At 38.7% G+C, this 26,169-nt stretch overlaps 1 protein-coding gene and 1 pseudogene across 2 annotated transcripts in view; both read right to left on the bottom strand.

Annotated features, from left to right (window-relative positions):
- Window positions 1-2,848: 2,848 nt before the first annotated feature.
- On the bottom strand, window positions 2,849-4,504 carry LOC103720353 (annotated as a pseudogene).
- A 16,851-nt stretch (window positions 4,505-21,355) lies between these two features.
- The window catches only part of LOC103720344 (DCN1-like protein 4), a 28,621-nt gene continuing 23,807 nt past the window's right edge, over window positions 21,356-26,169 (bottom strand). For both annotated transcript variants that reach the window (XM_008810003.3, XM_026809711.2), the window contains exons 3-10: window positions 23,153-23,227; window positions 23,006-23,042; window positions 22,782-22,865; window positions 22,562-22,622; window positions 22,342-22,448; window positions 22,087-22,152; window positions 21,783-21,938; window positions 21,356-21,658 (exon numbers count right to left, since the gene is read on the bottom strand). In XM_008810003.3, coding sequence (XP_008808225.1) covers window positions 21,843-21,938; window positions 22,087-22,152; window positions 22,342-22,448; window positions 22,562-22,622; window positions 22,782-22,865; window positions 23,006-23,042; window positions 23,153-23,227 — 526 coding nt within the window. In that variant the 3' untranslated portion in view covers window positions 21,356-21,658; window positions 21,783-21,842. The remainder of the gene's footprint in view (window positions 21,659-21,782; window positions 21,939-22,086; window positions 22,153-22,341; window positions 22,449-22,561; window positions 22,623-22,781; window positions 22,866-23,005; window positions 23,043-23,152; window positions 23,228-26,169) is intronic.

Below are 26,169 nucleotides of genomic sequence, written 5' to 3'. Positions count from 1 at the left end.
TAAATATATATATATATATATATATAATTTTTAAGATGTGACGTAATAAAATAATAATATTTTAATAAATATTTTAACCTAAACTTTTTTCATACTTCTCGCTCTGTCAAATGTCATATTGCCTTCCCTCCTGTCAGTTTTCGTTCAAAGTCTGCTGGGCTTGTATGGGAACGTTGAACCGGTCACCCAAGTGTTTGTGGAAAACAAAATTAAAGCGAGGATGGACTTTAGACTTTCTCCAGCCCACGGAAGGTCACTATTGCCTCTCCATCGGACCTAAGTTTCCCAAAAGTTGTCCTGTGTTGACTCACGTGCATGGGAATCCATCTTCCACCCGACCCTGGTCTTGAGCCTAGGTCACTGGAGGACATTTTTTTTTGTAAATAATAGCAAATCCAGCATGTGATCTAGCCTCTAGTTTCAATTGTTTATTTAGATTTGATTGGAAATAACTCATTTAGTACCTTCTTCAGCCTATCACAGAACCACTTTTTGATGGACAAGCCTATACATAAATTTGTTAGCAAACCGGAAAAATGGCATAATGTAAGTAATAAACCAATACTTTTAACTAAAAGTTGCTCCTCAGCTAGCTACTCAGAGAAAATAAAAATTACATTAGGTTTGAAACAAAATTAAACTTGGGAACTTATATGAATAAAGTCTTATAGATTTATCTTAGAAAATTAGAAAGTTATTTCTAGATGCTTATGAATATAGACTTAGCCCAGCCTAAAATTTTATGGTTTTAGAGGTTGTACTGATCTAATACACAAATCCAATAAAATTTTCAATCTAATCGTTCAAACAGCACATAGACTAATGCATCATGTCTTGTATAAGCTCAGAGAATGGTTTCACAATCGGGGCAGAAAGAATAGCACACGGTTTGCTGACACAAAATTTTCCATGCGTGCTTTGGGACGGAGATAAAAAAAAAATCACATGGCTGGTTGGACTTGAGTAGACCTAAATTTACCATGTAATAAAATTCAGTGGATTGAATCTTGATAAGTCAAACATACATCGAATCCAGCCATCCCCCCAATATCACCAATAGAGAAAGGTAAGAAGAGAAATAATAAGCGACCAGCATCCTTCAATATTCCATAATAAGGCTTCAAAGAGAAGAGAACGACACATTGATAATCTTGTGAACATTGGAAACCAAACATTGTATCTTCTAGAGTACGTTTCCAACTCTAGAGTAGATCAGCCAACCCAGGTAGATATAAATGAAATTACACTCTAATTAATTAATGTATACAAGTACAGAACCAGCGCATGAGCTATAAACGCATTTATTATACACCTAATGGCTTGCTTAAAAGACAAGCCTAAAACCTAGAGTTCATCAGCTTGGCTCTCATATCGGAAAAGGAACAGGAGCTTGAACAAGCCATTATGGGTCCATAGTTCACCAGTCCTACCGTATAATGTTCTGAGTAACGACTGCAGAAAAATAGTATCTTTTAAGGAGGAGTACAAGTGGGGGGGTGTATGTCTTGTGGCAGAGAAATAGAAGACAGAGACAGCCCTGGAGGCTGGGAATCTTCTCTGCATCCGATCTGCCACCTCTCTTCCCCAGTCCTCTTAATTACCTCCCCGGTCTCAGAGGAGACACTGGATGAAGGGGTCGGTAAGGTTACCTCCCGTCAAACGGTCAAATTTTGCCATCTAGAGGAGAGAGAGGTTCTAACTCCCACCTCGCTGCCCTTCCTTTCTTCCTTTCCCTCTCTCTCTTCTCGTGAGGAACAGGAGAAAACGCCAAGAAGCAGCAAAGGATTGGGTCCCACCACCCACGTGCATTGCCTGCGCCCTCCGGGGAGATCCAACGGTTCGATGGAGATGTCTAACAATGAGATTTTACAACCTCACCCCGGAGGAGGAGAAGAAAATAATCGAGTTCCTACTGTTTGATGATGGAAGTTTTGAAGACTTTTACTTGTCATAATTTATTTTTAAAACTTACTGAATCAAAATTGTGCATGGACCAGGGGAAGGAAGTAAAAAGACATTTATAAGATGGTGAAAAATGTTGTTGTTTTCTCAACACAATAACATTATAACATCACACATAATTAAACATAATATGTTGCCTCGAGACAAAGACACTATGTTGACTCAGAAATATAGTAAAAAAAATTTTTATTCAATCGAAAAGAATCTCTATTGTAGGTGAGATCACACTCACCTAAAACCCTCCACATCTTCAAACAAGCTCAACAACTCCCATTCAAAAAGGTTTATAGTCGATCACTAAAGATATTATAAATTTTTTTTTTTTTTAAAGTAAATATAGATGAAGTTGCATGCGGCCAGAATTATGGCAACTCTCCTATCACCACTTTATCATGTTACTGAGTACGAAAACAGGATTTGTTCGGATACCCTGATTTCCTATCAACAAATAATTTATGATGGTGTTTTCGTACTCTTAAGATGGCAACTCACACCATCTTACAGAGAGAAAGGGATAGAGAAGCTGATCACATCTAGCTTCAATATTCTAGAAATAATAAAAAGAATAGAACAATAATTTTCTTTGTCAATGAAAATTGAGCATGGATGGGATGACCGTGGGCTTCCTCACCCCAACAATCCCTCTCTTCATCCTCTACAAGGCAACAAACCTTAACCAACCTTCCCAATTGCCATGCACTGCTGCATTTATTCTATCTACAAGAAAACAAGCTACAATCTAATTGCATGCAACCAAGTGCAGTTAAACATGCCATAACTGTTCAGAACCAGTTTATTGGAAGGAACAAAGATAGCATATGACTAAGAAGAGCAGGGACTAATCGATCATATTTACTCCCTTATTCACTAAACGAAGTCAGGATACTTTCTACCAAAAAGAAGTCACAATTCTCATTAAATTTACTAGTTTTCACCACATTCTTTTGTTTCTTTATTCAACAACATGCCTATATCCATGAACAAATGAGTCAGTTGCATATTTTTCTTTTTTAAAAAAGAAAAATCACAAATTACATTAAAAATAAAACAGAGAAATCCACCAGAAAAGCCCAAAATATTATAAATAAAAGAGATATTACGGCCAGGAAAAAAAAACCACCGTCCGGTCATTCCCTGCTAGCTCTTCCAGGCGTAGACCAAGAGCGAGAACCCGTCGGCGCTCTGCAGCGCGGCCTCTTCCGGGCTCGCCCATTCCATCACCGTCGAGCTGCTCGCCGACGACGCCGACGAGGACGACGACGACGAGCTCGTCTTCAACAAACTTTTCTTCTTCCGCCTGCTCCTCCTCCCCTCCCCGCCCCCGCCGCTGCTGCTCTCGCTCCAATTTCGGTTCTTCCCCAAATAACCCCCGATTCCCTTGCAGCACACGGCCCTAGCTGGACCGCCGAAGCCCTCTTTCCCCGAAATGCCCCTCCTCCCCGGCCTCCCGATCGAACCGGAACACGAATACGGCGTGCCCGAGCTCCGCCGCCGCCGCCGCGGCGGTGGAGGCGGTGGCGGGGGGCTCGTCCTTGGGCTGGAAAAGCCAGTTATGGAGGTCCCACGAGACCTGGATCCGGGCGCCGCCCTCCACCTCCACCCGCTCACTCCCCCGGAACTTCCACCGGAGCCGCCGCACCTGGAGGAGTCTTTTCCCGTCGACCCCCAACAACATCCCCACATCCCTCTCCCTCTCCCTTGTTCCAAGATCGATCGAGATCTCCCTCTCTTTCCCCCCGAACAGCGCCCTCGTCTTGTACGATCTCCCGCCGCCGGAGTCCCGCAAGACTACGTGCTCCCTTCTCGAGATCAGGATCGGGTTCCGAAGGCTATTGCCCTTTGCGGCTTTGCTCTTTCTGTAGGCCTCGTCGACGAGATCGCCGGCAACGAGGAGCATCTCGCCGTCCACCGCCACGGCGACGAAGTACCCAGAGGATGGCTCGGGGCCACCGCCGGCGGGGAACCGTGCCCGCGTCAGGTCCCACGAGAACTCCACCGTCCGGTGCGGGCTGTAGTCCTTGAGGTGGAACCGCTTCGACCCCCTCCGCTTCCAGAACAGCCACGGCCGGAGGTGGAACCGGAAGGTCTCTTCGTCGTCATCGTTCTCCTCCTCCGGTACCGCTGCGGATCCGCCGCTGGCGAACCGAAGGTCCGCGCGGAGGGAGAGGCCAAAGACGGTGCGGGACCAGGAGAGGGCGGCGAGGCCGAGGCGAGTCTCGTAGACCGAGGTCGTCAGGCTCGGCCCGGCCGCCGTCGACGCCGGCGGCCCCCCCGCCGCGCCGCCCCGGAAGCAGCTCGGAATCGGGTCCCGCATCCTCTCCTCCTCCGCCTCCCTTTTCCTCTTCCAAATTACCTCCAAAATTCTCAGATTCGTAGGAGTTCGAAGCTCGAAAGGAACAAACAAGCTTAGGTGATTTTTATCAAAATTCCCAAAACTAGCAGAGATAGCTGGTGGAATGGAGAACAAAAAAACGAGCCAAAGACGAAAGCCAAGACCAGAGACAGAGAGAGAGGCTTTAAGTAACAGCTGGAACCAGAACAAGGCCAAATGACCGACTCTGTTAAAGTAATATTAGAAGAGCGGGGGAGCGGTGATGCTCACCCGGCGGTGACCGTAACTGGGAAAGATCAAAGGACAGGGCGGGGCCCCCCGAGTGGCTTGGCTGCACGGAGGGGGGGTTTTGCGATTCCCGCTTTAATTAGCCAACAGTAATGAGGTAGTTAGAGTAATAATAATGTTATAATTGTTTAGTAGTTCAGAGAAGAGGAGGACAGTTCTTTAATTTAATGAGAGGATTAAGATAAATTGGGCCAGTTTGGATGGGCGGAAATTGGGTATGAAAGCTTGTTAGATTCTAAAGCGTGTGGTAATTTGCGGTCAAAGTTGGGGTTGAGCTTGGCTTGGGGTAGACCCTCTGGTACGCGAGAAAGTTTGAAAGGTCAACAGAGTTAGGATTCGTCTATAAAGACCAAATCAAATGCCATCTCTTGCCTGTAAGCTCGGTCATGTTTCGTGACATCTTCTAATTTGGATGCTATAATTGTGTAGGACTTGAGATGGATCGTGTCAAGTCTGCAATATGTACGAGTAGTACTGTTGAGCATGCCCCACACACGTGACAAAAATAATCAAACATAGGGGGCTACGATCTAATTTAATAAAAGCTTTTCTCACTCTACATTTCATTTAATTGATATATATATATATATATATATATATATATATATATATATATATATATATATATATAATATATATATATATATATATATATATATATATATATATATATATATATATATATATAAAAGAAAAGGGCAAGAATTTACTAAGAATGGTGGGATCTATAAACTAGTGGAGTTAATCTTCTTTGTACCATAAAATTAGACCCTTTTCCCCTCTCCAAGTCAAAGTTAGCTTTGAAGAAGAAAATATCCATTAACGTTTAAAATTATAGGTTAGATATGTGCGAATCAGAGAATTTAAGATTCTTCTGCTGGTAATACTGAATTATAATATTGAATTCTAGGTTGGGTCAAGTTTTCTAGGTGGAATCTTGAGCAAGTCAGGAAGATGAGACCAATTGATTGCCCTAGTTTTCAGACTCATATCAATAATAAATATTTCAAAATACTTTTGCAAAACAGACAAAATAGCCTTGCTTTCCAATTCTTACGATGTGTCAGGATCATGTATCAAACGCTAGAAACTACGTGTCACAGTTCACAGATTCTTAGCTCTTTCCCTGTGCATCGCACTCTTCTGATCTTTATCTCCCCGTATGACATTGTCATGTTCCGCTTCAGAATCCAAAGCAAGGACAGCTCATCTTGGGACATAAGTGCTTGTATTTTCCTCGTAGATAGGATATACGTGGCCATTTTTTTGATTAGTTTTCAGAAACATACAAGAGAGGTACCGTTGGCTGGTTTGGAGGATAATTAGTACAAATTAATCCATTATGTACTTGTTTGATGTTTGATGTTTCTTAATCTCTTCCTAGCAGCATAGATGGCCCTTCAGACGTTGCAGGGGTCAAAAAACCATGAAAGAAAATAAGATAAGAAATTAATAGAAAAATAGCTTCAGCGTTAGTCCAAGGAAGAAGCTCCATTAGAACTCTCCTTGTGTATATATAGAAGTAAAAGGTGTGCAACCCCCCAAATCTAAGAACTCGCCTATATGTTTTTCACCATTAGAACATTACTATGTTACAATAGTGCAGATATATTCGGTTGGTTGTTACCATGAATCTAATAGCAAATTAGTATATATTTTTGTTAATATCCAGATTGGATAACTGCCTCCAAATTTGACTCTGTGATCGAGATGTCTTGATTAGTGGGAAAAATTGTTGGGTGGAGTTAAATCCCCACTTTATTAGATTGAGTATTTCCAACCGTCCAATTAATCATGCCCTATTGTGATGGCCAACAAGTTGGTGCCTGGAGATTGAGTGGTTAGGACAGGCCCACCCACTTTAGTTTAACTTCTTGGGTGCTGCAACACCCTCGGAGCAAAGATGTTCACCAATTATTGTGATTGTTAAATACTTATTTTAGCGTAACGGTGAAGCTTTTAAACTGGTGTTCTCAGTTTTGTTTTTTAGGGTTACGGAACCTATATTCGGAAAAAAAAATAAAATACATAGATACTCTCTTAAATATCGAATTTTGCATATATCATCAAAATTGACATTTGCATATATCCTCATAAAACATTTATTTTGCTATTCTAACCTTTTTTATTTTTATTTTTTGCATTTAAAAAATTAATGGTTTCAAATTAAAATAACTAAAATATTCTTAATAGCTAGATGTACAAAAAGAAATATTTATTAGACGATCACAATAAGGAACAAAAAAGTAATTTCAAAATTGTATATGATTTTTATTAATGGTGTTAGAAGAACCGTTATATTACGGGCATTTGTACAAAAATAGTATTTTTATGATGGTATAGAAATAAATATAAATTTCAAGAGCGTATTCAAGCAAATTTGAATTTTTTAAAAAAAGTATTCATGCAAAAACAAACTCAAAAAAAAAAGAGATTTTAGCGACCATTTAAGACACTACTCTATTTTTTTTTATTATTATTTTTTGGGTAAATAACCATTTCAGCTTTGCTCTCACTGCTTCACCAAAAATCTCAGTTTTTTTTCCCATTTATTATGAATCAGTTCTAGGCTATATAGCATCTGCAATAAAAGGCTGCTGCAATTTTACAAACACATATTTCAGGAGCACATAAGAGATTAAAGTAGGATGTTTCTGATAGCATGCGATGTACGTAGAAAAACATATGCAAACGGACAGCTTAAACAACAAGAGATGAACCCGTGAAGGATCTAGTTAGTTCAAGGGCCAACATCAGTCATGATTTGCGTAAATATTGCACTTCAGCACCTGTTGTCTGCATCAGACAAGTACTTAATTTTTACCCCCAAATAAACTACTTAATGATCATGAATCCAACTTGGATCCAAAAGATTCAACAAAAAGAAACAAATTTACAGGACCAGATGGGATTGCATCGACCGACGGCCCCCAACCTAATCCACTGTCAACTTGATCAAGTATGACTCATCAACCAGACTCATCCACATAATTGCACTTTATAAATGGCCTCAACAAGTTGTGCAAACCCTATACAACTTAGACTAACTAGATCTGCAACTCAAACATGCTAGTTTGAGTTCGCCGCTGCATCATTGGCTTAATTTGGAGTTTGGCTGCCAAGCATAGAACAATTTGGTGAGGGAAGATACAGTAAAGCAAAGAGCTGGCAAGCTAGGGTCCCAACATATGCTTGATTATCTAGTTTGGTATGAGCCTAAGATATTGGACCTCACTTGGATGGATTCGGATTGTTCCTTTTGTGCGAAAGAATAATTGATCTTCCTTTGCAACTACCACCCTCGTAGCTTGAGATCACGAGCCAAGGGTCGCGACAACTACTGCATACTCATAGAAAACTTTTCTTACGAACATGCAAGTTATTTCAATATGATATCATAAACAAGTAACGGAATAAATTTAGATAATAACATTCCAACTTTATTCTAAATAACTAATTCAAAATTAAATGTCTTACAAAACCAATACTATTATAAAATCTTGTATCAAGTCTAACAAAAATCTAGTTTAAATAGAGATATCTAAATCTTGTCTCTAATCACTCTACCATAATAAATTCTCGAGTCAAACTAGTTCTTCAAATCTATAAAAATAGCAAAATGTAGAATAATGAGCTAAATAGTCCAATAAGCAACGACACTTTAGTTAGATAAATCTAGCAATAAAATAATAATATACTAAAATTAAGCATGCAAAGTACATCAATTTAAAACCAAATCTAAACACTATCCAGTTATTTTAAAATTTAAATTTTGTTCATAAATTAATGTCTTTTAAAATATCAAGTTCATTTCGTCAGCTATGAGCTATGACTATCTCAAAGTGTTATCGCACAACCCCCAATAAGAGGTTATCAAAGTGCCAGCATATAACCCCCACTAGCAGGTATCGAAGTACCAACGTACCCATTGGCATGATATCAAAACACAGTCTAACTACGAGTCTAAATACATTTCGAATAAAAATTCTTTTATTTCTCAAAAAAAAGTTTAGTATTTCAAATCGTAAGATACATAAAATCATACAACATTGAAATCAATCAAGCATAATCTATATTAAAACTAATACATTTGATTAATAATCATAAAATATTTTAGAAAAAGATATATATATATATATATAATAATAAAACAATATGCATCAAGTTTATGAGCCAAGAATAATTCGATTCAAAAAATATTTATAATTTGCTGACAAATCTAGAGAAAAATTTACATTACTTATTCTTGCGAGCGCAATCTAATTAACAGATTGAATCAATTTTGAAAATCTCTCTTAGAGCCTAATATTCAAAAATTATATTTCATTAAAATTTTATCATAATTATTTTTAAAATAAAATTCTTAATTCTAACATTCTTATAGGGCTGACAAACCAGGGTGCCTGACATCCTAGTCAGTCCGATCAAGGCAAAATTCTTTTGATCATGGTCAAACTAACATACAGGTAGTCTAATAGAGATTCGAGATGACTAAATCAATAGCATCCAAAAAGGATCAAGGTAGGGGATGGTATGTCGCCCGACTACAATGGATCAAATCCCTTCATTAGGGTTGATCCAAAATTATTGAGAGGAGTCACTTACTAGATCCAACACCTTTAGAGGGAGTAGAGAGAAAAAGTTCAGATGGAGAGAAAAACAAGAGAAAGAAAATGGAGAAGAGAGAGAGAGAACAAGCTTCTCTCACTAACCAAGAAAGAGGGGGAGAGAGACTAGTTGCAGGTGGTGCTTGGGGTCAAGAGATTCACAGCCAGCAAACAAGCAGTCAACAGTCAGTGGAAACAAGCAACCAACCAATAGTGCCACCAAACGAGCCTCAAAACAAGAGTTTCAACCCTTAAATGGTGGAAATCAGGACATCCCATCGGGGCTCTAGCCTTGGCCATTTGTCGTCGTGCAAGATTAAAGGAAGACCTCAGCAATGAACGTCGGTGGCAAAACTTGCCAAAAACAAGAAGAAATAGGGTTAGCCTACCGAAATAGAGAAACAAGGCGTCGCCCATTTCTACTAAAAATTCGGTGATCACCGGCCATAATTAGAGTTTCGAATATCCTAGAAGAAAGAGAAAAAGAGTAGCTCGAGGAAGGCCGAGTCCCTACCTGGTTTTCAAGGGCAATTGGCTGCGACTATGTTGCGAATGGCGGCCAGTGTTCAGAGAGGAAATCGAAGAAATCCGACGACGAGCTTTGATTAGAACCTGGGTTCTCCAATGTGGTAGAAGAGAGACGGGGGGAGCTCTAAATAAAGCTCGGTTGCAACTAGAATCCGACCCGCAGTCGGATTATGTCCGACAAACTCGAAAAGAAGAAGGCTTCCATCGGAAGTCCTCTTCCTTCCTATCATGTGTGCGGCACGTAATGCATTTTTTTTCTTTCTTTTGGGCCCAATCCTCTAGGTCTGTGAGAAAGACCGAACTCGATGATTGGGTATTACGGTGATGCTGACTATTGAATCATGCTTTGCACAGATATCAAACCACTTCAAATTCTTTTATTCATCTATCTGCATAAATTTTTAAGCAGACATTGTATGGTCTAATAGATCCATGCATAGCACGGTGAATGCTTTCGCACGAAAGATACAACCCCTGCCGTCATGGATACACCGACATGCACGCCGGGTTTGGGTCGAGTACCCTGCTAGGTCAGATCACCTAATTGGTGTACATTAACGGGGCAAGAACGACAAGGTTAAAGGGGAAAACAAGTCAAAACCAATGGCAAACTATTTCATTTAAGGCATCGCTAATCATTTACAAGAAAAGAAATGTGAAAATTACTCAACTCAAACACTAGCGAAAACTTAGTTCGTGCATAAAATCTCATCCCGATGCCTATGAAGCAACCTCACTTGGCAGAAAGTTCTCTGGAGCTCTCAAACTCTTTCAATTTTCCCCCTCGATTTGTACTCCTCAACTTAATCACAACTATCTAGATTTACGAACCCGACAATGATCTATCGCCGTGCAAAGTAGCCTCGAGTTCCAAAGACGACGGCATTTTCGCGACAGCCGAATCTTAACGTACCTCGCCGTAATCTTGGTACGGCAAAGGAGACACGGGCGAGAACCTACTCAGCTTCGCAGAACGTGAAATTGGACGGCGATTCGATACCCAAACATTCAAAGAAGCAGCACTCCATCGCTGTTTGAAGGTCATCCGGAGCATCTTTGAAAAAAAAAAAAAAAATTATGGCAAAGCATGTTATTCGAGGAGCTAATGAAACTGCGGATTAGATGGCTGTTTATGTGGTCAGTCACTCCGACAGTATTTTGTAGGTTGAAAATGGAAAGTTGCTCTGGGCACTTTGAAGTATTTTGTTTTCTAATTTTATTTGGTGTATCTGTACTCGTCAGGTATGATCAATCTGCTTTAATGAAGAAAAAAAAGTTCGAATCACATAGGTGTCATGGCTGCTGACACATAACTAGCATTCTCGCTCCCATATAGCAGTCATATGATGGCTTGGTCGCACATTCCCCTTCTAGTACTTTTGTGCTACTAACAGTGTCCACATCCAAGGCACTTTAATTTCTTTTGTTACTCGTATATGAACATCCAAAGCCCCATTGAGCTCTTTGGGAGGAGTGATTGTTGGGAAAAATTTAAATGTGCACGCGGCCCGAAATTTGGCCGCGTGCGCGTTTGAGAGAAAAAAAAAAAAGAAAGGGGTAACGCCCAGCGGGCGTTACGCTTTGGAAACGGCCGCGTTTGAAAACGAAAACGCCAACGGGCGTTTTCGTTTGCATTAAATGGGACGCGTGCGCCCGTTGGCGCACGTTGCGCGGACACGTCCGCGGAAGGCGCGGACGCGTCCGCCGAAAAGACCATATTGCCCCCGATTAAATCCCTATATAAACCCCTCCATTTCATCTCTTTAGTAGTACGAAAAATTTCAGAAAAATAGTGAAAAAATTCTGGAAAAATTCTTCTCCCTCTTAGCCACTTCCAAATTTTATTTTATATTTTTTATTCAGTTTATTTAGTTCTTTTCATTCCGTTCTTTGCTGGATCTGCAAGTCCGATCGGGTTCGCTTTGACTTCTTCCGAGACGTGCCGAAGAAGAGGTTGTAGGGTCGTCGTATCTCCGAGAAGGATTGCCGGGTGACCCGTACGTGGGGACAAATACTTCTTTGGGACAGCGTCTACGCGCTTCGACCTGCTTTCAATCAGGCTACTCTCTTCTACCTTTATTTTAATTTAATATTAGTAGATTGGTAGGATTTGAAATTCTATGATATAAACTTATTAAATGCATAGATTTATTTTGTGCTAGAATAGATTTATTTTGTATTAAAATAGAATTATTTGGATGCCGAATGATATGCATGTATATTATTTCCTTTAAGATTTTTATTAATTGAATTTATAGATTTATTTATTTAGTTAGGAGATATATTGCTAACAATCCAAAGAAGTATTTATTTTTGTTAGTAATATATAATTAATTAAATTCTTTATTGCAATTGTGGCATATTAGATTTTAATTGCAATAATTGTTTTTGCTAGCACATCATCAATAATAAATTATTCTAAAGAGTTAATAATTTGGTTAACCTCCAAGAGGTTTATTATACCTCCATTTGGACTTCTCAAGGAGTAATTTCCAGATCCCATTCAAACGGGAAATTCGGAAATTGGTTGATACATAATAGTTAATCTATTGAATTGACTTATTAGATCTCAATAAATTATTCTAATAAAGGAATAAATATTTTAATTCGCTGAATTGACATTTTAGATCTTAATTACAATAATTGATTTGCCATAAAATTAGTAATCAATTATTTCAATAAGGCAATAATTCAAATCTAATATATAATTCATTAAATTGATATTTTAGATCTCAATTAAAATAATTGATTTGCTACTACTAAATTAGTAATCAATCATTGCTAATTCGGAAAATTCAAACGAAAAATTTTGAAATTAGTTAATCCACAATATCTAATTTAAATTTGCATTTAGGTTATTTTAAATATTGAATTTGTGTGATTTCTAGTGATTATATCCACTAACTAATAGTGTCTAAGAAAAGCTTGTCAAAAAGGCATACGTGCCTAAGAAAGGCTGGTACTTAAGTGAGCCTAGTGCTCCACCACCGATCTGGAGCTGATCTGGCTATTAGTTTTTTGGATATATCAATTAGACATCCAAAGTTCAATATAAATATTACTGCAATCTTTTGACATAGATTTTTTGATTTCAATCAGGTTTCTGTCACTATTCTGTAACCCTGATCCTATGGCCTCAAACACTAGTGACCATCTTAGTGCCAAACCTGAAAAATTTGATGGCCATAACTTTAGGAGGTGGCAGAACCAAATGCGGTTCTGGCTCACCACATTAGGGTTAATCTCAGCCATAGGTGAAAGTACGATCGAAGTTGATAACGGGTCCAACCAAACTACCTACTTCCTGGTCTGATTTTGCTAAGACCCTGAGCCATACCCAAGGAATTCTCACCCTAACCCAAGTCTTAAACTCCATTAGGATTGAAGAGCAGCATAGGCTCAGAAATAATACCTCTACTGGATCTAAAAATAATGCATATAATGTAGAAGCTCCTCCTAAGAAAAATCAGAACCGACCCTTCCGTAAGAATTTCAAGAAGAAACCCTACAACCCTAGAAACCCTAACCACCACTACAATGGGAAGCCTATTCAATCCCAGGAGCAGAAGAAGAAGAAAGAGGAAGGTGGTGCTCGTTTCTGTTATGTGTGTGGTCGGACCAACCATTTGTCTCCACAGTGCTTCTATAAGAAGACTGCACCTCTTCAATCTAAGAAGAAGGGTCCACACACATCCAGTGCTCAAGTCAACATGGTGACTTCCGGCGCTGGCTCCTCTGAGACAGCTTTCAGGTCTGTTTCCTTCACTCCTGAAGTTAACATGACTTTACAAGCACTAGATTGGTGGATTGATACCGGAGCTGGTATTCATATTTGTTCGGATCGTTCCTGGTTTTCTTCTTACCAGATCTCAAGTGGAGGAGCTGTGATCATGGCAAACAGCTCGGAGGCACGTGTGTTAGGAGTAGGACGTGTGGACTTAAAGCTTACCTCTGGAAAAGTCCTGTCACTGCACGGCGTCCAACATGTTCCAGTTGTTAGGAGAAACCTCATTAGTGGTTCTTTGCTTGTCCAGCAAGGCTTTCGTCTTGTCTTTGAGTCCAATAAGGTTGTAATTTCTCATGGTGTTATGTTTATTGGAAAAAGGATTCCTTAGTGAAGGATTGTTCAAATTGAATGTAATAGCTCCTTCAATAAATGAAAATCCTTTGATTATGAATATAGAGCCTCCTTCTATTTGGCATGGTAGATTAGGTCATGTAAATTATAATTCAATTAAGCAACTTATGAACCTAAATCTAATACCAAAAAGTGATCTCAAGAACCATGAGAAATGTCAAACTTGTGTAGAAGCCAAACTCCCTAGGAAGCCTTTTAAATCTGTTAATAGGGATTCTGATCTATTAGAGTTGATTCATAGTGATGTTTGTGACTCTGGTAGAACTTCTAGGGGAGGTAACAGATACTTTGTAACATTTATAGATGATCTATCGAAGTTCTGTTACATCTACCTAATTAAAACCAAGGATGAGGTGCTCAGCAAATTTAAAATTTTTAAGATTGAAGCTGAGAACCAACAGGAAAAGAAAATTAAAATTCTTAGATCAGATCGGGGAGGTGAATATACATCAAATGACATAACTCAATTCTGTGAAGATCATGGAATCATTCATGAAGTGACTGCACCCTATTCTCCCCAATCAAATGGAGTAGCAGAAAGGAAGAATAGGACTTTAATGGATATGGTGAACTCCATGCTTATAAGCTCAGGAGTGCCAGAAAATTTGTGGGGGGAAGCTCTTGTTTCAGCCTGTTATATCCTTAATAGGATTCCCTCTAAAAATAATGATCTAACCCCATATGAAGTTTGGAAACATAGAAAACCTAATCTTAGCTATTTAAAAGTGTGGGGGTGCTTGGCAAAAGTAAAAATACCTGATTTTAAGAGAAAGAAAATAGGCCCTAAAACAGTGGATGCCATATTCATAGGTTATGCAGCCAATAGTAATGCCAATAGATTTCTGGTGATAAGTTCAGAAGTAAATGATATTAGTAACAACACTATCATAGAAGCTAGAGATGCAACATATTTTGAAGACACCTTTCCACTTAAGACTAGAGTAGATAGCGGTATAGCTAGTAGCTCTAGTAGAATAAGGACAAGAAAAATAGAAGTAGAAGCAGAACCTAGGAGGAGTAAGAGATCCAGGGTAGAGAAAACATTTGGAGATGACTTCTATACTTTTCTTATAGAGGACTCTCCAACTACCTTTGAGGACGCAATGAAATCCTTGGATTCACCTTTTTGGAGAGAAGCTGTGGACAATGAGATGCAGTCAATTATCCAAAATCATACTTGGGAATTGACCGATCTTCCTCCTGGTTGTAAAACTATAGGGTGCAAATGGATCTTTAAGAAGAAACTTAGGCCTGATGGCTCTGTAGATAAATTTAAGGCTAGATTAGTTGCCAAGGGCTTTACTCAGAGACCTGGGGTAGATTTCTTTGATGTTTATGCACCTGTAGCTAGGATAACTACTATTAGGGTCCTTATAGCATTAGCCTCCATTCATAGATTAGTGATTCATCAGATGGATGTTAAGACAGCTTTTCTAAATGAAGACTTAAATGAAGAAATTTATATGGACCAACCAGAGGGATTTAAAACCCCAGGCCAAGAAAATAAAGTTTGCAGACTAGTCAGATCTCTTTATGGTCTTAAACAAGCACCCAAGCAATGGCACTTGAAATTTGATGAAACCATAATGACATTTGGATTTGAAATCAATAGCACAGACGAATGTGTATATCATAAGAGAGTTGGACACAAATTTGTGATCTTGTGCCTTTATGTAGATGATATACTGATCTTTGGGACAGATCTTCAGATAATTGATGAAGTAAAACAATTTTTAAGTCATAAGTTTGATATGAAAGACTTGGGACAAGCTGACTTAATTTTAAATACCAAAATAATTAGAAGTGCAAAAAGTATTGAGTTATCCCAAAGTCATTATGTTGACAAGATACTTAATAAATTTAATTATTCCGATTGTCAGCCTGTCTCTACTCCATTTGATCCCTCTACTCATCTTAAGAAGAACTTAGGAACTCCAGTCCTTCAAAGCCTATATGCTCAAATCATAGGCTCACTAGGATTCCTAACAAACTACACCAGGCCAGACATAGCATATGCTGTAAATAGACTTAGTAGATATACTGTTAATCCAAATAGAGATCATTGGACAGCATTAGAGAGAATTCTTAGGTATCTTAAGGGTACCAAGTCCTATAGTTTGCACTTTAGTGGGTTTCCTGCTGTTCTAGAAGGCTATAGTGATGCCAACTGGATCAGCGATACCTTAGATGTTAAATCCACCACAGGATACGTCTTTCTCCTAGGAGGTGCTGCTGTGTCTTGGAAATCCACCAAACAAACCTTAATATCTAGGAGTACCATGGAATCTGAACTGATAGCTTTAGACACTACTAGCACTGAGGCTGAGTGGCTCAGAGATCTACTTATAGACCTTCCTGTAGATGAGTCACCTTTACCACCTGTCTCCTTACATTGTGACTGTAAATCTGCAATAGATAAGTGCAACCAAGAAAATGCCAATGTAAAAATGAACAGGCACTTAAAAGTACGTCATAAATCATTGAGATATAAATTGAAAAATAATGTTATTGCCTTGAATTTTGTAAAATCAGAAAATAATTTGGCTGATCAGCTTACAAAAGGTTTATCTAGAACAGTGGTTCTAGAGTCGTCGAGGGGGATGGGGCTTAGCCCATAAAGATAGATCACCACGGTGGGAACCCAACCTTAAAAGGTTCAATGGGTAGAAACAAACCGAAGTGTGACTAAGAGGAGCACTATTTTATGTTGTCCTCATCCCTATGGCGCTAGTGCTCATAAAAGCAAGCGGTAGGATGAGTTCGTTTGTATAACTCTTAATGAGTCCGAGACCCAAGAGGCAGGAGCTTCCTTGCTAGCATCCTTATTAGGACTCACCTATATGTGCAGTCGTGAGGCCGCGATTATGGGAAATGGGCGATTCCCTAAAAAGCACATGAAAGATACCTGCGCATGGCTATAATAGCGCAACCCGCTTAGAACCCAGATCGGGCTATATTATGTGTGCTGTTGATTTAATCTGAGCCATGGACCGAGGTTCAAGGTTAAGACCACCTTGGCTCCACAGATGTAATCAATTGTCACTAAGTGAAGGTTCAAACCGAAAGGTACCTACACCTATTACATAATATAAGATATCCAGCATTTTATTTTGATTTTAAAATTATTTAAATTTTGTGGGGGATTGTTGGGAAAAATTTAAATGCGCACGCGGCCCGAAATTTGGCCGCGTGCGCGTTTGAGAGAAAAAAAAAGAAAGGGGTAACGCCCAGCGGGCGTTACGCTTTGGAAACGGCCGCGGCCGCGGCCGCGTGCTCGTTTGAAAACGAAAACGCCAACGGGCATTTTCGTTTGCAATAATTGGGACGCGTGCGCCCGTTGGCACACGTTGCGCGGACGCGTCCGCGCCTTCCGCGGACGCGTCCGCCGAAAAGACCATATTGCCCCCGATTAAATCCCTATATAAACCCCTCCATTTCATCTCTTTAGTAGTACGAAAAATTTCAGAAAAATAGTGGAAAAATTCTGAAAAAATTCTTCTCCCTCTTAGCCACTTCCAAATTTTATTTTACATTTTTTATTCAGTTTATTTAGTTCTTTTCATTCCGTTCTTTGCTGGATCTGCAAGTCCGATCGGGTTCGCTTTGACTTCTTCCGAGACGTGCCGAAGAAGAGGTTGTAGGGTCGTCGTATCTCCGAGAAGGATTGCCGGGTGACCCGTACGTGGGGGCAAATACTTCTTTGGGACAGCGTCTACGCGCTTCGACCTGCTTTCAATCAGGCTACTTTCTTCTACCTTTATTTTTAATTTAATATTAGTAGATTGGTAGGATTTGAAATTCTATGATATAAACTTATTAAATGCATAGATTTATTTTGTGCTAGAATAGATTTATTTTGTATTAAAATAGAATTATTTGGATGCCGAATGATATGCATGTATATTATTTCCTTTAAGATTTTTATTAATTAAATTTATAGATTTATTTATTTAGTTAGGAGATATATTGCTAACAGTGATGAGGGAGATCCATGGTGCAAACAATACCACCCAAGTAGAAGGAGACAAGGAGTGATCAGGCCCCCAGCCAACGCTATTTATTCCCCCAATCCCTCGTCCTACTAACATCAACTCCTTTTTTTTTTTTTTTTTTAACTGAGGTGTCACAATCCAACCGACTCGTCCGGCCATGAACTTAGGCTGGTGTAAGAAAGAGTTTCCCCTTGTGAGAAGGAAGCCAACCCCTTGTGTGGTTGGGACTCGACCGCACGCAACTTAGTTCCAGTGACAACCGTCGCGATGCGGTTGGACCGTCGGTTGATCTGTGCGAAGGCAAGGGTCCGTTGTATTTGGGGCATGACAGGCAAACCGTCGGTTGATCGGTGCGACGGCAAGGGTCCGTTGTATTTAGGGCATTTCAGGCAAAGTAGTGGTGCAAAATCTACTAATAAATCCATACTCAAGTTTCCATCCGATAAGGTGCTTGTTAGATAGCCCTTCTCAGATTGAATCGATTTTGATGGGTGAAAGATTTGATGGTGATGGCGACAATCTCTCACTTGTCTCTAGGTTCTTTATGTTAGTATAATTTTAGAAATTACAAAACAACTTATACCAACTCATATTATTTTTTATTGTTAATTCTGTATCAGTCGCATGTAATTTTAGGGATCACATAACAACTTATATCAACGAATATTATTTTTCTTTATTAGCATGATCTTATATTAGCTTATATTATTTTTTCTATATACGAATATTTATAACTCCCGAAATGTACCGAATATGATAGAACAGAGAAATAAAATTATTTTTTTTTTAATTTTAATTTTTTTGTTTTTCTATTCTTCTGCAAATATTTTAACACTTTATTAGCCGTAAGCAAATGCACTCTATCATTGGTGAGCTATAAAGGAAGCCAAACATTTTGAGCTTTGACCTTGATAGAATACTAAGTAGTTTTCTTATCAAGGCCAAAGAAAAATAAAAATAAAAACTTAAAGTTTGGTGTTGCCTTGGAAGTTCCCACATCCACATCAGATGCTTTCCAACTCCTCTTTGCCGAAGTATTGTAAGTGTTTGGATTCCTAAGGAAGCAAACTCCAGGTTCCAGCTTAGTATTCCTTGGCACCTCGTATGCGATTGTCCGAGTCTTGTCTTCCAAAATTCCTAACAACTTCAAAAGCTTCTAAAAGAGAACTACCATAAAAGCACGGCAGGGTCGTCGCTCCTTTAGTTGTTACACACTATCTCTGCTTTCCTTATTGATGGTTGCACTTTTTAAAACCAGAATTCGAAAGCACTTTGTGCTCAATTACAGCTCAATAGAGCACTGCTTTAGCCACAACATATGGAGAACTCTAAAAACCACAAGAAGTCCTATCGAGTGTTCCTCGGAATAAGGGCCTTTGGTAGGATAAGCTCCTTAGCCACTCCTCAACAATCAACTCTCTATGGAAGGAGCACTTCTTTTCTGCACCAGTTCCCAAATTTGAGGATATATTAACAAGACTTGCCAGGTAAGGGAATACAGCAGAGCACCTACCTGCTGTTGCACCTACTGATGATGATGGAATTTTATAGCATTCCCACAAATAATAACCATAGTTCCCTCCCTGGAATGGTTGAGCACATCAGCATTGCAAGTAGTACCATTAAGCCTGTATTAAGGTCTCATGTGGATAAATAATGTGTATGTTGAGGTATGTGCTCTCAGATGCTGAGAATGTACTCAACATTGGGGGAAAGGCACCCTATTTTTCTTTCTCAAGTTCAGAAAACTCAAAAGGTTTGGATGGTGTAGTTATTGAAAGCATGGTGCAGTATCTAGATGAGTATTTGTCGAACATGACACTACCTAGATCTGCCACAACCCTGAGGATGGATCATATATCTTTACAGGTCAGGGATTGGTATGCATCTCAGGTGTCATGTTTGAACTAGTCCTGGTACTTGGCTTGCCGGATTTGGTATACATAGTATATTTGTATATACATATATATGTCTTTCGCGCATTCGCATTTTAAACTAGTCCTAGGCTTCCAACACCCGGCGTGCAGGACCAGCATAGATCTTCGATGTGTTCAATTATTTCCGGCATCTGAAGTGCAGACACCGGTAAAGATCTCGTCTCGCCTTTTAAGATTATGTTAGAACCAGTCCCCGCATTCGGCGACCTGAACTCGTAAGAAACATAAAAATCATAAAATAAATATCGTGCACTATTCGAGTTAGGGTGCAGAGACTACAGAAGAAAGTGTTGTGGTCTAGCTCAATGCTAAAGGATAAAATTAATAAAGAAACTTCTTGTTCTAATATTTAGAGTATAACCAACCAAACAACTGAAAATTTTATTTCTGTTCTATATTGCTAGAATGGGCACAGCAAAAACAAAATAATACAAGTAGGATAGGGTCGATGAAAGAATGCCATCACAAGTAACCAATGATGAGTATTATAACCTTTAAACTATATCCCCCACAATCACCACCACCAAACATTTCTCTTTGTTCTTTTTTAATCTTTTACAGAAACATCATAGAGAAGCTACCGCTTGGATTTGACCTCTAAAATGGCCAGAACCTTTCTCATATGGAGAGGAATGCCAACAAGAAAGACATGCAAATTCCAGTTAGCATATCACCATGCAACATCCCCCATGGCAAATGTCAGAAAAACCCAATAGTATCTGAAAAAACATTCAGTTAAACTCAGGTTTCACCACAATGTCATGGGTCTAAACTGGACTCAAGTCCTTGCTGCGCTACTTTGACATTTATTATCTAAATAAATTTTATGGGGGTTAAAATTCTCACTAAGTTCTGCTCAAGATTGCACTCGCTTGTAAGTTAAAACGCAGAGACTATACAAAATTAGGAACATAAACAACAGAATCTTAATAGTATCTTAATTAGGGGTCAGGACGACTTGTAACTCAGTAGGGCCAACTTTGCGATGTTTTGAGTGCGCCCGGAAAAATGGTTACAGAGAGCAGCATCCTTAGTATTGTTTAACGACCGTGAATTTTTCTTAGATATTTCATGGGCCCGTGTATGAAATTATCGAGTATAAAAAGAGATTTTTTACGAACAAGTACACAGCCGCCTCGCTTCTTGAAGGCATAATACGGGGCACGAGATTGGGACCATCCAGATTCCAATCGAGCAGTTTCCTTTTTATTTCATTTCCAGGTTCGTTTTTCAAAGGCCCCGAAAGCATGTACACAAGTTCCTTTTTTCCCTCATTCATATGGAACTGCAAGCAATTGACGATCAGATGATTCAGGTAACAAGTATAATGGAAAATGCTAATCAACCAAGACATGGCAATCAACATCGAATGACCAATTAATACGTCTTCTTTTGCATCAAAAATAGAAATTGAATCACCAATTGATATGTCTGAAGTGAAATTCATACGGAAGATATCCAAATACTCTTATCTGCACGACAAAAATATGAGAAGAATACTTTTGACAGTAAATTTGCTTTAAAAAAATATTGATGATACAGTAAAAAATGTCCATGGGTGCCTTGGAAAATGACTGTAAATATGTAAATCTCTTCATTTGCTCATTTTAGTTGTCACAATTTGATCGATGATAATATCCTCTCCAGATAAAAGTACGTTGGCATTCTTATTCCAGATTAAGAAAAAAAAATCTGCTTGTTAGTCCAATATCTGAGGGAAGCCAATAAAATAAAAACACCAAAGCTGCAGGAGTAAAACATTACAAGGGTTTCCAAGCTTTTACAGAGAGAGAAAATAATGATGATTTCTACCCTTCAACATGAGGGACCCGTAGCCAACCAGTAAATGTTTGTTTAAGAGTCTATCCAAAGACCTGTATGCAGATGGAATAGAATGAGATTTGAACCTTCTATTCATACATTGAAATTTCTCTCTTGCAATAGTAAATCAAACTGCTCAAGCTTACATACCAAAGAAAAGGAAAATGGTCTGCCTACCTTCTTCATGAAGCACCTCCGTTGAAGGCAGCAACATCTGCACCACCTTACAACAGAAAACTAACTTTGCCCTCCATGCATCCATTCCACAAAATTGTCCAAAATTAAGGGCCAAGCAAGGTCTGAATCATAATTGTCTAGGGATGGGAAGTTTATCTGTAACAGGAAAAGGTTCAGCAAAAAGAAATTTCAAAGGAGGCACCACGAAAACAGGCAAATAGCAAAGATGATGGGAAAACGTTTTTGCGTTAATGAAGATCAAAAGTGTAATGGAATCATCATAACAAATAGTTGAGAGTCATACCTCATTACAAAATCGGAGAAAGCTCATCCACTGATCCAAGTTGATCACCTTGTAGTCATGTTGATACTGCAGTGTTCAAAGTACAAAAAAAAAATAAATTTGCCTTGCAAAAATAGCAAAACATATAATTAAATACTACGATGATAACTGCTGGAAATATATCAGATTTGTTGCTAGATGATTTGATGAATTGGTGTTTGATCTCCTATCAAGTTTAAAGTTGCAAAAGATACGTAAGCTGAAAGAAATATTTACCTTCAGATACTCAGTAAGTTTGTCAACCTGGGGACGAAATTGGAAACCTAATACAAGATCCAGCAGTTCACAGGCGCTCTCAATGTCTATACACTTTTGCTTGTCCTCTGCGGAAAGTATATGGAATAAAATTACTCAATTCAGGGATGCAAGGGGACCACAAACCCATTAACCCATAGCATTAAAATCAAGAACACTGAAGACCTAAAAACTGCCCTACCTGTCAGGCAATAACGAAATGCATAAGAATAGAAGTCTGAGAAATTTGATGGCCTTGTCACCTTTAGAATGTTGAAACAATATCAGCGCATTTCCATGTGTTATCAAGGTACAGAGACAAGTGCATGAGAGCTTAAATTTGCCAAAAATGTAGCATGGAGAAAACAACATAGAGAATAGGGGCTTGATAGATCATGATCTAAAACAAACCACATGCTGACCTCTTTCGCCAATTCTGGCAGTGCCTTCTTTATTTTGCTGATATTATCAGCACGTAGTGCCTTTAGGCCCCTTCGCCATTCTTCCTGTCACAGAAGGAAATAAAATTTTGGACACAGTTATAAGGGGAAAAATCAAAATCCAGCCAGTGAATATCCCAAAAATATGTTCACTAAACAGCAAGACATCAACAAATTATTCAAATAATTTCAGAAGGAATACAAACCAGAGTAAAATATCCTTGTTTTTCTGCTTTCATTTTCCTGATGAACTCATTGCAGTTAATTGATAGACAGCATAAAAGGAACAAAATGTTCCGAAAAATTGTAAAAGATGTCAATGCTAACAAAGTGGCAGGTATAAAATATATTACCAGGCAAGCATAAGTATCCTGACATCAGTATGATCAACTTCCACGTCAGAACAGAAAGACTCAATCCCCTCAGGGCTGTTGAAAAGAATAAAGTGAAGTGAGAAAATTTTTTCAGCAAAAAAAAAAGTGAGAAAAATTATGCACCAGCAAATAGTTACTTCGGAACTGATTTTAAGAATTCTAAAAAAATAACTGAATTTTCTAAATACATCAGCTCTGGAGTAAGCCTCTGAATCAAAAACATTTTGTTAAAATAATACCAAGAAAAGAGAAGTTTTCAAGAACATTGCATACCAAGGTTTCAAAATGAATGGGCAACATAGACTGAGTCTTATGCTTAATAAGTTGTTCCGTAAAATACATTATACAACAGCTTCAAGGAGAACAAATTTGCCGAGAGAGCAGTTCAATATCGAAAACAATAGGAGAAACGGCAATAAATTTTATTTGAAGAGGTTGTGAGGCAACTATCTTACTCTATTATATACTTTTCAACAGAAACTTTCTGCCCCTGCTTTATTTACAAACAACCATTTAAGTTTTTTAGATTTTCAAACCTTATGTGGAACCTTCCTGATAGTTTGCTCCACAGTCAAACATATACAAATGGGACAAGGCTTAGTTTGTAGTATTACTTAAATGTTCGTCTATAATATGAATAAAATAAAATGATAAATTCCAATTCCACAAACAAGAACCACAATATCTGATTCACCCATCTGGTCAGCCAAATTGACTAAAACTTATCTTGCTAGTTGCTGCTAAACATAGCAGAGTAGAAGGACAGATAGCTTCATATTTAGTGTGACTGTACGTTAAATTTCTCATTGGTCACAGCACAAATTGAAATTCAACAATTTCCTATCAATTTGCCTACAGCATGCTAGTTAGATTTAACAAAAAAAATCAATAGAATGAGATAGACCAGCTAGCTATGATATATGGACCAGAACATCATCAAATAAGAAGAGTATATCTGCATGAGATAAACAAAGTCAATATGCTCTTGAAATGGATGTGTGGTGAATTGAGGGACAACAGCAGATTTGCAAGAATCATGCTAAAGGAAGTCTAGCTGCAGCAACATTGTAGTGCGGTGCATAGCCACTATTTTTGTTTAATTATGTGAGGAGAAAGAATTCCAAGGCACTAAGAGTGCAGATTTACATCTGAATGAAAAGTGAAAAACAAGTCGAGCATAGCTTGATTAGTCAGTGTTAGACATATACCCTCCCTTTTGGTTTTCCATATTTTTTGAGATTAAATATCACCAAAACCATCTGCACTCATGGAAGTATGTTATTATCTCCATAAACGAGAAGTGATCTGGTTTAAACAAGAAGCGATCTGGTTCAACCTCTTGACAACCATTGAAAAGAAATCAATCAATGAGATTATAAAATTGATTTCAAAGTTTTATGAACAATTTTTTGTCAGATAGATTTCCACGTTAATCATGGCAATACACATGTTCCTTTGGAAGACAAGCAGACAAGAACTTATCATTCCATCACCTAGTCCTATCAAATCTTCTTTCCTAATAAAGAACTCATCTGTACTGTAAATCAAAAAACTTGGAGGTTCTGATAAATCTAATAGTTATTGCTGCAGTGAAAAGCACAAATATAAAATAAATGGCCACGGCACACAAAGAAGGTTGAGTCCGCTACATTCTTTTCAAATGGAAGAATGAAGTAGCAAAGAATACCAATAGTTGTTATGATACCAATCCAAGAAAAATAATACTAATAGCCATAGCCAAAGAAATAGGAAGATAATATGGGAGGTGAAAAGCCAATTGGTAATTCAAATGTTCAAGACAAGGACACAGCTGGAGGTACAATACATTTCGTGAATTGGTAGGGGAGGCAATACAATGGAATTTCATTCATTCAATATTGATTCCCATAATTCAGGAGTTCAAGCCAAGCAATGCACCATTCACACGGACTCAATTCTATGTCCAAACATCACATGCCAGCAGATGTAGTCACTGTCATAGGTACTCAAGATGTTGTGTCTGCAAAGGTAGATAGATAGGATTACGTCTTGCTCGATCAGGACCCTAGCTTTATTGCAAGCCAAAAGACCCATATGACTTTCCAATGCAGCTCATTTAGTTTCCATCTCAGTACAAGGAGTAGTCTAAGTCACCTTTCTTCAATGTTCTTTCTAGAACTGATTTGTGATTTAATAAGAATTGAGTTAATCCAGTCCACTATTTCGTATCCCAGAAAGGTGTGATAGGGCAAGTTCCATATTGATTCCCGATGATGGATTAGATTGCACCAATATCAATCCTTTTTATTCCAAAGCGAAGATTCAATCACTTACCCAAATTGTTGAATCAAAATAAGGAATGCCAATGTTTGATAATTTTGTTATCATCCAATTGTCCTCGAAATTGTCTATTCAATAGTTTGAAATATAACAATGCGACAAAAAAATCAGATACCATAATCCAAATTTGGAATTTGCTAGGCCCCTTAGGGATGATAACTCCCAGTGTTGGAAGCGAAAAGCTTTGAATGCGAGCTCTAGTAAACCACGACAGTAACTCTATCCTAAAGTAGTGAAATTCCTTCTCGTCTAAGTAGAAACCCATATGAATGGTGTAAAGACTGTCCCACTATCTCCGACATGGATCTAGTGAAATTGAATTCTTCATGAAGATGCCGACGGCTAGATAGTAAGACCCCATGCACCTTGACCATAGCATCGCAGTTACAACGCTTGATTGAATGTGTAGGATAGGTGGGAGGTGATGACACACAACGACCAATCCTGAAAAACAACTCTTTTGTCTAAGGATGCCTAACTGCCGCAACAATCATTTGAGGGGGGATTGCTAGGTGGGTAGTTTATCTAGGGTGGATGCCTCCTAAAAAGCAATAGAGGGGTGCAAAGGTAAGCTCAATCATTGATTCGGCTTGTGAGAGTAATGCTATAAGCCTGCCAGGCTGCAAGACCGACTGGTCGAACAAAGATGGAAGTCTGCCATGGTGATCTGGGCGTCA

The sequence above is a fragment of the Phoenix dactylifera genome, chromosome 1 (assembly GCF_009389715.1).
Source record: "Phoenix dactylifera cultivar Barhee BC4 chromosome 1, palm_55x_up_171113_PBpolish2nd_filt_p, whole genome shotgun sequence".
Taxonomy (NCBI): Eukaryota; Viridiplantae; Streptophyta; class Magnoliopsida; order Arecales; family Arecaceae; genus Phoenix; species Phoenix dactylifera.
This window is presented reverse-complemented; position numbering and strand designations above follow the sequence as displayed.